The sequence below is a fragment of the Chelon labrosus genome (genome assembly GCF_963514085.1).
Source record: "Chelon labrosus genome assembly, chromosome: 11".
NCBI lineage: Eukaryota > Metazoa > Chordata > Actinopteri > Mugiliformes > Mugilidae > Chelon > Chelon labrosus.
Window position 1 is genome coordinate 27,544,776 of NC_140344.1, and position 14,170 is coordinate 27,558,945.

At 42.0% G+C, this 14,170-nt stretch overlaps 1 protein-coding gene across 1 annotated transcript; it reads left to right on the plus strand.

Annotated features, from left to right (window-relative positions):
- Positions 1–560: 560 nt before the first annotated feature.
- LOC311495433 (ovochymase-2) lies at positions 561–10,971 on the plus strand (the record flags this gene model as incomplete). Its single annotated transcript, XM_084554867.1, has 12 exons — positions 561–1,089; positions 1,183–1,355; positions 1,441–1,536; positions 1,617–1,795; positions 1,936–2,137; positions 4,182–4,229; positions 4,342–4,432; positions 4,509–4,642; positions 6,451–6,575; positions 7,808–7,901; positions 7,983–8,114; positions 10,949–10,971. Exons 1-12 carry the CDS (start codon positions 971–973, stop codon positions 10,969–10,971), a joined length of 1,416 nt encoding a protein of 471 aa, XP_084410993.1. The 5' UTR covers positions 561–970.
- Between the last annotated feature and the right edge of the window lie 3,199 nt (positions 10,972–14,170).

Genomic DNA, 14,170 nt, shown 5'->3' on the forward strand with positions numbered 1-14,170 from the left:
AAAAAGAGTAATTACAGAAATGTCTCATTTACAGGTATGTAATATGCTAACTGTAAATAATGCTGCATTATAGCAACATGAGTGCTACCGTATTTAAACTCTGGTACCATGATTGGCTGTTGTAGCATCTCAACAAGCTAACAGGCTAAAGTGCACATAGCTTTATTTACACTTCCCATACCTGCACTAAATTATATTTATTGGTCATGTTTAAGGTTAAAAAGGGTAAGACAAAGGGAAAACCTCTAATTGTAACACTTTAGCCATGCTAGCTAAGCTAATGGCTTGCTGCGATATTAACTATCCTCGAGCTGCTTGCTAGCCTAGCTAGCTCGGATAGTCTTAGATAGTAGTGCTAAAGTAATGCTAACATGTTAACTTTAGCACCACGGCTGCTGTAAATACGAACTGAATGCACCATGATCCGCTGTTAGCATTGTAGCATCTCAACAAGCTAACGCGCCAAAATTCGCTTTTAACCGTTATTACTCATATTTGTCACTTATTTTAAGTAGGTACAACTTAAGTGATTAGTGTATTAAAATGTACAAATTGGTCATTATTAAGGCTGGCATTCTAAGATAATCTTTCATCTTCAGTCTTTCATTATAGCCATGCTAGCTAAGCTAATGGCTTGCTGTGACATTATTTCAACTGACCTAGAGCTGCCTGCTAGCCTAGCTAACTCACGTATTCTCCAATTGTAATGCAGACATGCTAACCTCAACGTGATAGCTGCTGCAAATATGAACGTTGCTGCATGATAGCATCACCTCAAGCTAGCATGCTAAAGGTCGCTCCGTGGTTTCAGCTCCACAGTTAGCATGTTACAGCTGAGCAGCTATTAACAGCATCAAAATGTCACGTTGTTGGCTGATATAAGGCACAACAAACAACATTTTTTAGATTTAATTATACTTTAATTAACTGATGAAAGTTCTGAAGATTATGATGATGGTTTAATGAGTAAATGTGTTATATCTGTACTCAGGTTTCCCTGCAAAACAAAGGCTCTCACTTCTGTGGCGGGGCCATCCTGACCGACCGCTGGATAATGACCGCTGCACACTGCTTCACATCTGTGTCAAAGTACAAACCACTACATCCCCGATAATAATTTAATCTTAATTTACTGCAGGTTTATTATGTTTTATTATTATTATTATGCACGGTTCTGTGCAGAGAGTTCCTCGGCGGTCTGAGAGTCCTGGTCGGAGATTTTGACCAGAGGGTAACTGATGAAGAGGAGCAAGCCTTTCTGATCAAGTCCCTCTCGATCCATGAGAAGTACAGTCGTGTTTTGCCGATGCACTACGACATAGCTCTGGTTGAGCTGGATCGACACATTCAGATGGGCAGGTTTCCACTCTGATGTTCATTTAAGTTCCTTTTTTTGACGTTAAAGTGGCTGATATGTGACTTGTTTTTGTTTTTTAACAGGAGCTCGCGTCCAGCCGATATGTCTACCTTTGCCTGATGAGAATATTCGTCCCCAGACCAGCTGCATTGTGGGTGGATGGGGGAGGATAAAGGAAAGTATGTAATTTTCTCACTTCGCCTTAATGTTGTTGAAGGAGACTGCAGCTTTTCTTTTGTTTAAATGTAGTGTTTTCTAGGAGGTCGTCTTCCTGCGGTGCTGAGAGAGGTCCAGTTGGATTTGGTGGAGCCAGCCAAGTGTAAATACGTCCTCCAGACTGTGAAAAGTTCAATTCTTAACCAGAGACCGCTCAGATATCTGCCTGCCTTGACAGTTTTATGTGCCGGACCAGAGAGAGGAGGAAGAGATGCCTGCCAGGTAGAAAGACGATTACATTATCTTTAACGTCTCTATTTTTTGATCGTTATGTCCTCAATTTAGAGCCCAATTCAATCATTCTGTCCCACTCAGCTTTAAATAGTGTAGGGAAGTGTATCTACTCTTCGTTCTCTCTCCAGGGAGACTCAGGGGGTCCTCTGGTATGTCCGGCGGGGTCAGGAGGCGGTCGCTGGGTGGCGCTGGGCGTAACCTCCTGGGGTAAAGGATGCGGCCGGAGCTGGGGAAACAACAGCAGCCGCCCCCCTTCTAGAAGAGGCTCTCCGGGGATCTTCTCTGACGTCAGGCTGCTGCTGCCCTGGATCAAGAGTAAACTGAGAGAGGGTGGGTTATAAACCAGTTATCACGAGATGGACCGGGGTGATTGTCTGCCTGAAGTCAGTATGGGGCTGTAAATATAAAATCTAATAACAGTAAGTGGAGATAAAGTGGTGCTGGGTATTGAATGCTGTGAATAAGGTCAGGCTGAGGTCAGGGTTCGGTTACATGGACTGAACTTTCAGATATCGGATAATCTGATTAATAGGGACCTCCCCCCATGCATGTTAGCTTAAACCTGAATTATATGTGTTTTAGAGCCAGTTGTGAACATGACATGAACAATATTTATTCTGCCTGTTTTTTTTACGCTCCTAAAGTGGTTCTGAGCATCAGATCTGGCAGAAATATAACAGAAGAAGACGTTTACTGACAACACTGAACTGGTTCAATAGAAGAAGATGACCCAGATGAATCAAAGAGCTCTAGCAGATATGATTTCTTACGTATTTCTTGGTACCCAAGCACTAAGTCTCCATGGACTCGGCCCAGTGCAGCTGACGCACGTCAAAGATAAATACCTGCAGGAATAGAAGACGAGAAACACCTTGAAAAATGACATTTATTACCAGGAGATGTTCACAGTTAAGACCAGATTTGACTTGATCACTAGATATGTGAGGAAAAACAACAAGAATTCTTTTGTGGGATACACACTGAGACAGAAGTCTTTTGGTATGCATTTTATTTAAAGTTCTGTTGAATATTAAAGTACCAGTAAAACAAACAAACAAACAAACAAAAAAAACACATTTATTTTGAGCTGAAATCTTCTGGAAATCTGTTGGAAATTAAAAATGTCCTAAAACTGTTGAAAGAAAATTTAATACAAACATATTTTAATGTTGGAAGTCAAATAAAATGTCATGATAAGATACACGTACACACACAGCCCAAAATATCAGTCCCTATAGAACGTTTAATAAATATAACAGAAGATTTTGTCCCACAAACTTTATCTCCATCTTGGTTCATCTTTGTTTTTCTCCTCACCTGATGTTTACCCCACTTGGAGCAGACATGCTCAGAGAGAATGGTTTTATTCCCACAACCAGAGAGAAACCAGCAGCATCAAGAGTTTACGTGGTTATCAGGAGATCAGATTTTCAGACTGAACCTATTATTAGAAAGGTCGGTTGTGATTGAGGTGGTCGCATGAGGCATTTTTAGTCTGCTGATTAAACACAGAAACTGACATATTAGCATCTTTTGAGGATGTAATCTGTGAAATCTTATCTTGGTCAAGTCCCTTAGCTCGCATCTGTCCGGACCAAAACGTTGCACCTGAACACACCATGAATAATTCAGTCAACAACAAGTTAACATGTACGTTCTGCCCCTATTCTGGTATCGTTCTGTTTTTGTAAAACTTCTTATCAAGATTCAAGATTCCTTATTGTCAAATACTCTGTAACATTACCAGCATCATTACCAGTACTGAAATTCTTGGTGCATGGGGCCCACTTAACTTCAAAGAAGCAAACTACACTGGTTGGCACTGATGCCTCACAGCAAGAAGGTTCTGGGTTCTAATCCATGGACCGACTGGTTCCTTTCTGTGTGGAGTTTGCATGTTCTCCCTGTGTCTGCGTGGGTTCTTCTTCTGGTACTCCGGCTTCATCCCACCGTCCAAAGACCTCCAGAGGACAAGCGGTTACAGAAAATGAATGAATGAATGAGGAAGATATGGCAAACCTGGTGGCAAGGAGTCGCTCCTTTTTTTTGTCCAGCATTTGGTTTCTGCCTATCTGGTAAATTTAACTCCAACCTTCACCCTCTTCACTCATTAACTGCTTCTGTAAATGCTCCTTTAGGTTCAGCATCTAATCACTGATTTTGTTTTGAGATCTTTTTTCTTTAAAACAGCAGCTTGCTCTACGATATATCAGCTAAACACACTGCAGAAAAATAATTAGTGCCTTAACGAACGCTCCAGTAGTATAACAATGATTAATGCTGTTTTAAATTTAAACTAAGAGGACAACTAGAGAAAATCTAAATGTTTTCTTCTTTATGTCTAAAGTCTGTTTTTCGTCTGTGTTTGCTTTAGCCGAGCAGCAGCAGCAGGAGAATCAGCAGCAGGGAGCGACTTTATCCAGTGAGTCGTTTTTATTTATTTTATTTTTTTTTTCCTCTCATCACAGCAACTCTTATTCATCTATATTTCATAATGTGCTCATGCTCCTTTGATGTGTGCGTTTGTGTGTCAGGACTCTGCAGTGTGAGAGACGGGCCTGTGTCTGACAGCGAGGGGGTAATCAGAAACCCCGCCCTCCCCGCCGATCGCTATGACAACAACCAGTGAGTGAAGGAAAGTAGCTCTGAATTGGACAAGTTAGTCGTGAACAAATCAAACTTTCAATGAATTGTCTCTCAGGTTGTGTCTGTGGAGCGTCGGCGTTCCTCCGGGTTACAGCGTCCTGTTGGAGTTTGATCATTTTGACCTGGAGAACGACTCACGCTGTCAGTATGACCGCCTCACTGTGTCGGCCGGGGCTCACAGGCCCGTTGGTGAGTTTTTTAAACACACAACCTGTTCACACAACCGGACGTGACCTTGACTCACATTCACTCCTTAATCTAATCCTGACTGTCACAATCTGTGGCCACATGTACGTGCACGCTGGTAATCAGAATAAAAAAGAAATCATGTAAACACCTCAGTCAGAACAGACTGAACTGGAGAAGGATTAGATTGAGAGGGGGTGGTGGAAACCTTTGATAGTTGAAATATTAGCTCCTTATAACCATGTAAAAAAGAGACCATAGATCTTATTGCGAAAATAAGTAAATCACTGTAACTGGGGTAAATATATGTTGACTCTGTTTAGTTTATATTGAGGAGGACTATAGTGGGAGGGTGAATCTGAAGCCAGAATTTTGTAATAGATTCTTTATTTGCGGACATTATGATCCTCAAAATATATTCATCACTTCTACTGAGGCCTCTTTGGGATAAAGCATAGACTGTATAGAAATATGGACTACGCATCCCCACTTCCTCTCATTGGCCGAACTGACGCTATTTTACCGGGGACCTGGGCGGTGCCATCTTTGCGACTTTGGAGCCAGAGTCTGATCAGTACGAATAGAAAAATGGTCACTTGAACATGCATCAGCATTATATTAACTACCTAAAATGACAGAAACCATCCTTGAAAAGTTTTAGTTCGGCCCAAGTCCTATCCACTAACATGGAGGGGGCGGAGCTTATGACCTATACTGCAGCCAGCCTCCACGGGGTTCACACAACCGGACGTGACCTTGACTCACAATCACTCCGTGTTGGAGACTTAATCTAATCCTGACTGTCACAATCTGTGGCCACATGTACGTGCCCGTTAATAATCAGACGTGGAGGGGGCGGAGCTTATGACCTATACTGCAGCCAGCCTCCAGGGGGAGCTCTACTTGATTTGGCTTCACAAAGCGAATGAGAACTAAAGTTTCAAGCAAAACATTTGTGTAATCACATGGCCCGCATCTGACCAAAATGTTCAGGGGGGAGGGGTAAAAAAAATATGTGCATGGTCTGAGTAAATAAGTAAAAGGCTTAGTTAAAAAATAATAGTTAAATAATAAGAAGCTTTGTGTTGTTTTTATGCACACACGTCTTCAGTACTTGTGTGCGACTTTCTGCAATCTGAAGGCAGCTTTGTTTGCCAAAATAGTTACTGAGACGGGATTAATCTCTTAAGATTGGTGCTCGGCGTCCTTGGGGTCAGGACACATTCTGTCAAGCTTGGCACCAGCTTTGGTAGATATTTGGGGTCAGTGTGACCCAAGTGTACGGACAGAACGAACGAGTGCACGTTTCTTGTCTTTTCAATCCAGTTCCAAGATGTTAAACTTTATCCTTTGTCGTCTTTTCTGTCCTTTGTGTTACAGGAATATTCTGTGGAAGTGCCATCCCCGGTCGGGTGCTTCTAAATAACTCCCAGAATGCATCGCTCCTCTTCTCCTCTGACATTAGCCGAGCAGGAAGTGGCTTTGTAATTAGGCACCGTGCTGTCAGGGGACACTCTGATCCTGGTGGGAAACAGAGATACAGATACACACAAACACAACAAAACAGCATTATCTGAGTACATATCAGCAGCAGACGTGCATCAGTAGAGTCTGACGGACGTTCTCATCTGTTCCTGGACAGTGTACTGTACATGCAGAGTGCGTCTGTTGATTGTGGGTCTCGTAGCAGCCAGAGAGCCCCCCCCCCGCCCGTGACACAATAATGAGCTGCACAAGATGCACACACTTCAGCTGCTAATAATGTGTCCTTTGTTTTCACTGTGCATGCGTTTCTTTCTGTGTGCGATCAGGATGCGGGGCAGTTGTTCTGGTTGAGGGTCAGACCGCCGTCCACAGTCCAAATTACCCACGATCCTACGCTGAGGACTGCCTCATCCGCTGGGTCGTCTACGCTCCGCAGGGCCACGTCGTTAAGGTGATGCACACAACTTGTCCGTCTAACACACTTCATTACTGCTGCCTGCAAGTAGAGCGCCATGAGCTCGTGGTTATGACGCACAGGAAGGGGAGTAAGACTCTGGAATAAAACAGAATGAACAAGAGTTTATTTGATTTTAAAAAACTTTTCTGTTGGTCTAAACGGAGCACGAGAAGCACCAGGTTTATTTCACAAGAAACATCTGAAAAAAAGTCAAATAAAGAGGACCCAAGTGCAGGACACTCGGTCAGTCAATTTAATGACGACTTATAAGAATAAAGAACAAACGGTGAGCAGGTGAGCAGGTGAGCAGAGATGAGCAGGTAAAGTTCAAAACAGAAAATCCAACAAAAGAGAAACGAGGAAATCTGAAGCGAAAGTAAAAACCAAGGTACACAGAGCCTGGGAAAACAGACAGGAACAACTAGACAACAAGTTGTTAACTCAGCAGATGACAAGGGGAAAGACAGGACTATATACACTGATCAGGCATAACATTATGACCACCTTCCTAATATCGTGTAGGTCTCCCTTGTGCCACCAAAACAGTTGTGACTCATAAGAGAATGGACATGGTCCTTCTGATGGTGTCCTGTGGTGTGGATGGGTGGCTGGGTGGGGGGCCTTTGAGGGGAGGGGCCTCTGTGGATCATCCCACAGATACTTGATCAGTTTGGGATCTAGTGAATTTGGAGGCCAGGTCAACACCTTGTGCTGTTCTTCATGTTTTTTTGAGTTGTTCCTGAAGCGTTTTTGTGAGTTTTGCTGCTGGGGATGGCTGCTGCCATCAAGGAGTGTCATTGCTATGGGGTGGGGGTGCCTGGTCTGGTCTAGGTGGGTGCTACATGTCTAAGTAACATCCACACCAATGAATGCCAGGTCAACACTTTTCCCAGCAGAACATTGAACTGTCACAAGATCGTCGATGTTATTTGCTTCTTCCTGTCGGTGGTCATAATGTTGTGGCTGATTGGTGTACAGACAGTACAAAGGCTGATGTACACAACCACAGTTGGTTTTACTTCCTTGGTGTTTCCCAGTGGAAAGACACGCACACAATCATCTTTTCAAAGTAAATCAGGAAGAACATTCATGAAAACCCAGAACTGAAACTCATGATGTAACAACAAAAAGTCCAAGCTCCAAAAAAAATTAAAGGAAGACCAAACTTGTTATCCCGCTCACCTGCCCTGTCATAATGTTATGGCTGATTACTACTGTGTTCTCAGCTGGACTTTGCTGACTTTCACCTGGAGGAGTCGGACAGATGTTTGTACGATTCCCTCACGGTCCTGGGAGACGTCGAAGGAACGGAGGAGATCGGTATCATCCATCTGTCTGATACGCGTTAATATCTCAACGGTATCTGCAACAACAACTTAATTTTTGTCCTGTTTTGTTCAGCGGTGCTGTGTGGAGGCGCTGTACCTCCTCCTGTCCTCTCCTACCACAGCGTTATGGTGCTTCGGTTCACGTCAGACGGCAGCGTCGCTCACAGAGGCTTCAGGGCTACGCTCACGTTCATCAGCGCCGCAGGTTTGTCCACTAATGACTCTTAACCTTTTAAAACGTCCATCAGTTCAGGTTCAGTTGCTGTGCATTTGTCTGTGCACCATACACCGATCAGCCACAACATTATAACCACTGACAGGAGAAGTAAATAACATTGACCATCTTGTGACAGTTCAATGTTCTGCTGGGAAACTTCTGGACCTGGCATTCATTGGTGTGGATGTTACTTAGACATGTAGCACCCACCTAGACCAGACCAGACACCCCCACCCCATAGCAATGACACTCCTTGGTGGCAGCAGCCATCCCCAGCAGGATGCAGCCTGACACAGACACACACACAAAAACACTTTAGGAACAACTAAAAAAAAAAAACATGAAGAACAGCACAAGGTGTTAACCTGGCCTCCAAATTCACTAGATCCCAAACTGATCAAGTATCTGTGGGATGATCCACAGAGGCCCCTCCCCTCAAAGGCCAGACACCACAGGACACCCTCAGAAGGCCCATGTCCATTCTCTGATGAGTCACCACAAGGGAGACCTACACAATATTAGGAAGGTGGTCATAATGTTATGCCTGATCGGAGTATTTTAAATAACAACTAGTAATTTCTCTGCAGACCTACGTGATGATCAGGACAGAACAGATGTGGACGGTCACCCAGATGTTTCGAAACCAAACCAGCGGCACGTAACGTCTCATGGTCGGTGATTTGTTTCATCTTTTCTAAGTTTTGTATTACTGAGAAAGCCCCCCACCCGCCCACCCCCGCCTTTAGGCAAGGCATTAAGTATGCAGCCGCTGCTCGGTGGTCTCCAGTGGAATGAATGATTGGTATTTGGCAGCTCCCAGTGGTTAGCATGTCCGCCGGTGGTTTTACGGGGCCTGACAGAGCTGCGTCGGTGGCATTTAGAGCGGCCGTGGGGCATTTAACACTGCAGTCACAGCTGAGACGCATCTGACAATATATAGAAAGCAGAACAACACGCAGATGTTTGTTGACACACAGCCCAGCTAAGTGCTGGTTTCAATGTCCGTGTCTTTGAAAGCCTGGAAGGTTGAGATTCTGTTGTTTCTTTGTTCTATCTTTATCTCTGTATTTTCTCAGAAACATGACCTTCTAACCCAACACTGGCGAGGCAGGCTGTTCCAGAAACAACACAGAAATATAACTCATTATATCAATATGAGTCTTATCAGCTCCTCAAAAATATAATTAGGCCTTCAGTATCGAGACAAGACGACCAAAAGCTTAAAAGGAGTGGGAATGATGTATTCTGCAGCTGGTTAGCGTAGCTTAGCGCAAAGACTGAGGCCTAGAAGTAGAAACGACCCGGCCAGAACGAACTCTGTTCTTGTTCTTGCTCGGCCTCCAGAAAACGAACAAATTTCTCCGTCTCAAATTTCTCTGTCTCTCTCTCTCTCTCTTGTGGAGCGAGTAACGGCCTCAGAGTTGGGCGGAATTGGGCTCTGCCAAGATGGAGGCGACCAAAGACACCGCACTGAGCTTCAAAACTGCTCCTCGGGAAACTTTACAACATTTACAGCTGCATAAATGTAGGAACAAGGATCAGAGAATAGAAATTTCCTGTTTTGGAGCTTAGTCACGTTTTAAAACAGTAGATAAATATCAGCTTTCAACCTGCAAACTCATAACCAAACTCAATCCTCTTCTTCTCTGCAACTTTACGGCACAATCGTACCCAGCCAGTCCCTCAGCAGAGGAGAGTTTGAACCAGTTCTTCAGTTCAGGGTGTTTCTTCTACATCTTGATCCCCTCCACAGAGACAAAATCCCTCAACAGGGTCCCACTGATGACAACAGCACACGAGAAACGTGTAGATACAGCTGTGTTGTGTTCTCTGCAAATATCTGTCATGCTCCTCTCTGATTTATTATTTATCCGCATATATATCATTTTAATTAGAGCTCAAAAACTAGGTTACATCCTCCGGTTGTGTTTCTACTTGACAAGAGGAGTATTTTATTTTATTTTTTCCTCCCTGTTTGTCTCCAGGGTTCACCCTCACCACACCCAGTTCCTTTGGGATTGCAGTGCTGCTGCTTTGTTGTGGCTTTCTTTCTTTTAACCTCTTCTTCTTCCCAAGCTGTGAGACTGGAAGCTCCGCCCACTAAGGTGTTCGGTGACTCAGAACGGGCGTAGACAACGGGTGTGGTCGGGAAAAGGAAAATAGGCGGCGAGGCGACATGAGTCCACTTGTTCAGGATGTGCTGCAGCATTAGTGGGACAGGAACGTGGTCATTTTCAGAACATGTTCTTAAATTCACAGCAGTTACCTGTACCTGCTTCCCAAAGTTATTTTATGCACAAAGAAAACACTTGAAGGTTTAAGATGCAAGTCTCCTTTACTGAAAAAGTTAAATTAAAAGCTTAGAACCTGAGTTTAGGAACGTGCTCTGTGCCTTGTGCTACAGATCCAGTCAGTGTGAGGAATGAGGAAGAGATGTGGGGTTGAATTAACTTGTTCTTTAGTCTTGTTGTCTTTAATTTCCGTCTCCTGCATCGTCTCCCCTTGACGACAGGACTGTGAATTGGTTGTGTTGTGATTGTGTTCTGTCCTTGGTGATGTTGTGCGTTCTCCTGATGAACCCTACTCGGGTAAACGTCCTGTAGAGAAGATGAACTGTTGTACGTTGGAGAGCCTTCCTGTCCTGACCGCACTCTGATGGAGGCGGTGATGAAACTCTCTCATGTACTTCTGTAAAAAGTTGCTGAGGATTTTAGTTGCCGTGGGAAATTTCCTCAACTTCCTCCAGATGTACAGGCTTTGTTGAGATTTAAAATCTAGAGGAATATCAACTCACCCACCTCTGTTTCTCCTGTGTGTTGCAGGAGTTGTTGCTCCAGACTTTTAGACTTGTATCAAATACAGATAAATAAGTAATTATTTTATTTTATTTTATTTTATTTTATTTTATTTTACCGAAGATGCTGGGGACTCCAGAGACGGATCTCTTCCTCTCAATTAAAATATATTTAATATAGTTATCTTTAAAATTGATTGAATTCCCAGATTTTATTTTATTTTATTTTTATTTTGTTTACCAGTAAAACTTAAAACCATCAAACCTTCAGGTTTTGTTACGTATTCAAACCCAATTCCCACTCACTCTTCATGAGTTAAAATATTATTGTTAATTTAAAAGGTTGAATTATTAGATTTTCACCAAATAACTAAAACAAATAAGAAATATATGTGGAAAAAAAGGTGATGTATGACTCTTAAAACAAAAATGTAATATTTTAAAACAAGCTAACATGCACATAAGTCACAATTAGTTAGGATTTATCAGATCAGTTCTCTGTTTTACCAGCCTGTCAGAGTGTCTGCGAATGCAACACACACACTGGATGAGTCTCACATGATGCAGCATCTCACCAGAGTTAAGGCCACACAGCTCGAGTGTTTCCTACCAAACGTGGGATTATTTCACTCTTAACTGTAACATTTAAAAATATTTAACTAAAAAAAAGTCTATTTCTTTTTCCTTTTAAAGATTCCTCATCTTAATGTAGGTAAAAGAGCTGGATGAGTACCCTAAAACAAGCCTAGAACATGTTTAAAATAATCATTTCAGGGTTTAAAAGTTATATTATTATCCTCAGCATGAAACAGTAACCTGCCTGTTAGTTTATCTGGGATAAAAATATTTGTTTCATGACTTTCCATCAGTGCAGTAATTTAAAAACTTCTACTGATTTAAGTCAAGGTTCATGGTTAGCGGTGAGTGTTTGTAAGTACAGAGCTCCCTCTAGTGACATCTATTAGGAACTACAAGCTGTCTGAACATGCACTCACTGGCCACTTCATTAGGTACACCAGTGAAACTATATGTCTTTAAATGTGACACTCCTGCACTAAATCTGATCTCCATGAAGGTTTTTTTATTTTTTTATTTTGCAGGTATTTTGTGTCTCTTTGTGGAGTTCAGTGACTTTATAACGCAAACATTTTCAGGTCTGGTCCCCGCTAATTTCCATGCATGAAATGTCATATAAATGTCAATAAACTGATGCACTTCTAAATTAATTGTCAGCCTTACTGGGACTGTTACTGCTGTATGTGAAAGATCTTTAAAATCCTGCAGAAACCCAAACGAGTTCAAAGAAACTCTAAAGTTATGCCATGAACTTTGACCTTTTCAGGCTCATGTTGTGAATTAAAGTCACACCAGAACATGCAGCTTAATCATAAACTGATCAAAGAAAATCTGCACACAATCATTTAATCAGTTAACTGTTGATCATAATAAAATGCATTAAATTGAGGCTGTTTTAAATTTAATTATTTTCTTTATAAGATAAGTGAACTTGTGTGTTTCAGACTCAGCTGTGCATCGTTTCAACAGCGGAGCTCAGTCACACCGGAGAGATGTTAACCTTAAAGCCTCCTCAGAGGGTCCCAGGCTTCACGTGGACAGATGGAGTTCAGACGATGAAGACCAGAGCGGTGAATCCTCAGGGACTGAGCGGTAAACCTGCTGGAAGGAGACGTTTTCATTCACATGGCTCACGCCTGAGGAGGCCGAAGCTGGTAGTTCTATCTGTTGTTTAGAGCTGCTGCTCTGCTCAGACGCTAATTAGTTTTCAATATATTCTCAACTGAAGCACTCTACTGGAGCTGGGAGGTAATGTGTGTTTGTGTGAAACATTTTATTTTTATTTTTATTTTTAATCTCTTGATTAAATTTTATTTTAATTTACCAATCATGCTGGAGCCCTCTGAAATGTTTTTCTAATTTTATTTTATTTTATTTTATTTTATTTTAATTTTATTTTTAATCTCTTGATTATATTTTATTTTAATTTACCAAATATGCTGGAGCTTTCTGAAATGTTTTTCTAATTTTATTTTATTTTATTTTAAATTTCTTGATTAAATGTTATTTTAATTTACCAAATATGCTGGAGCCTTCAGAAATGTATTTCTAATTTTATTTTATTTTATTTTATTTTATTTTATTTTATTTTATTTTATTTTATCCAAAGACGCTGGAAGCTCCCAAGGTGGAAACAGATTTTTTATTTTTTATTTTTTAAATTAATATCAAACTATTTTGGTCCTGGTGACTCCTTTGTTAAATAAATAAACAAAACATGTCCTGACAGTGTGTGTAAATCTGATAGTTGACTTGTCAAGGACACAAAACTGGTTTGACCGGATTTAAGACTACATTAAATAAAATAGATGCTCCTCTTCTTTCTAAAGACGTTCACTCAGAGACCAAACGAGTGGCCGGTGGTGTTGGTCTGGACTCAGATATTTCAGTTTGGGCTCCAGAGGATGAACCTTTAGACTTTGGCCGGTGACTTCTACAGAGCTGAGTTTAATGTCAAGTAGATTAGCAGGAAATTACACATTCATGAAATGCAATCATGACCAAATAGTCTTCAGGTAGTTTATTTGATCTTCTTGTTGGTGTGCACTCTTTGCACACTTATTTGAAGTTCCTGCAGACACACTTGACACGTCTTGAGCTTGTAACACAACATGCATCACTTGGTGTCCAGTGGTGACATTTCCATTTAACAAGTGCAAAAGACGTCGTATGACTGAGATCTGGGGAATCTGACGCCCAGGACGAGTTGAGCTGTATGTGGTCTTAATGTTACGGCTGATAGGTGTGCATCAAATGCTTGCACTGTCTTGCCCCGCCGCTGTAACACCTTCATTTCCTCCCTTTTAATTTAAAGTCTCATTTTATCTCTAAAACTTTGCACAAAAACATCAACAAGAAGTCATTGTTTAACTCTGGAGCCCACTTTAACTCTTCCTAACGTCTTACTTTATATATCAGTAAAAGTATTCTCTGTGTTATGTAATGTCTCTCTCTCTCTCTCTCTCTCTCCTCCCCTCTTTCAGTGGTGTGATTTTTAAACCACTGCTCCTCTCCGGCTGTTGTACCATGTAGTGTCATGCCAGGCTCTGTCTTCCTATTGGTGCTTTCTACCATGTGTCACCTTTCCCCCAGCAGGAAGCCGCGCCCCCTCTTCCCGCCTCTCTCTGTGAGGCCATACCCTCGAGTGTGTGTGTGTGTGTGTGTGTGTGTAGAC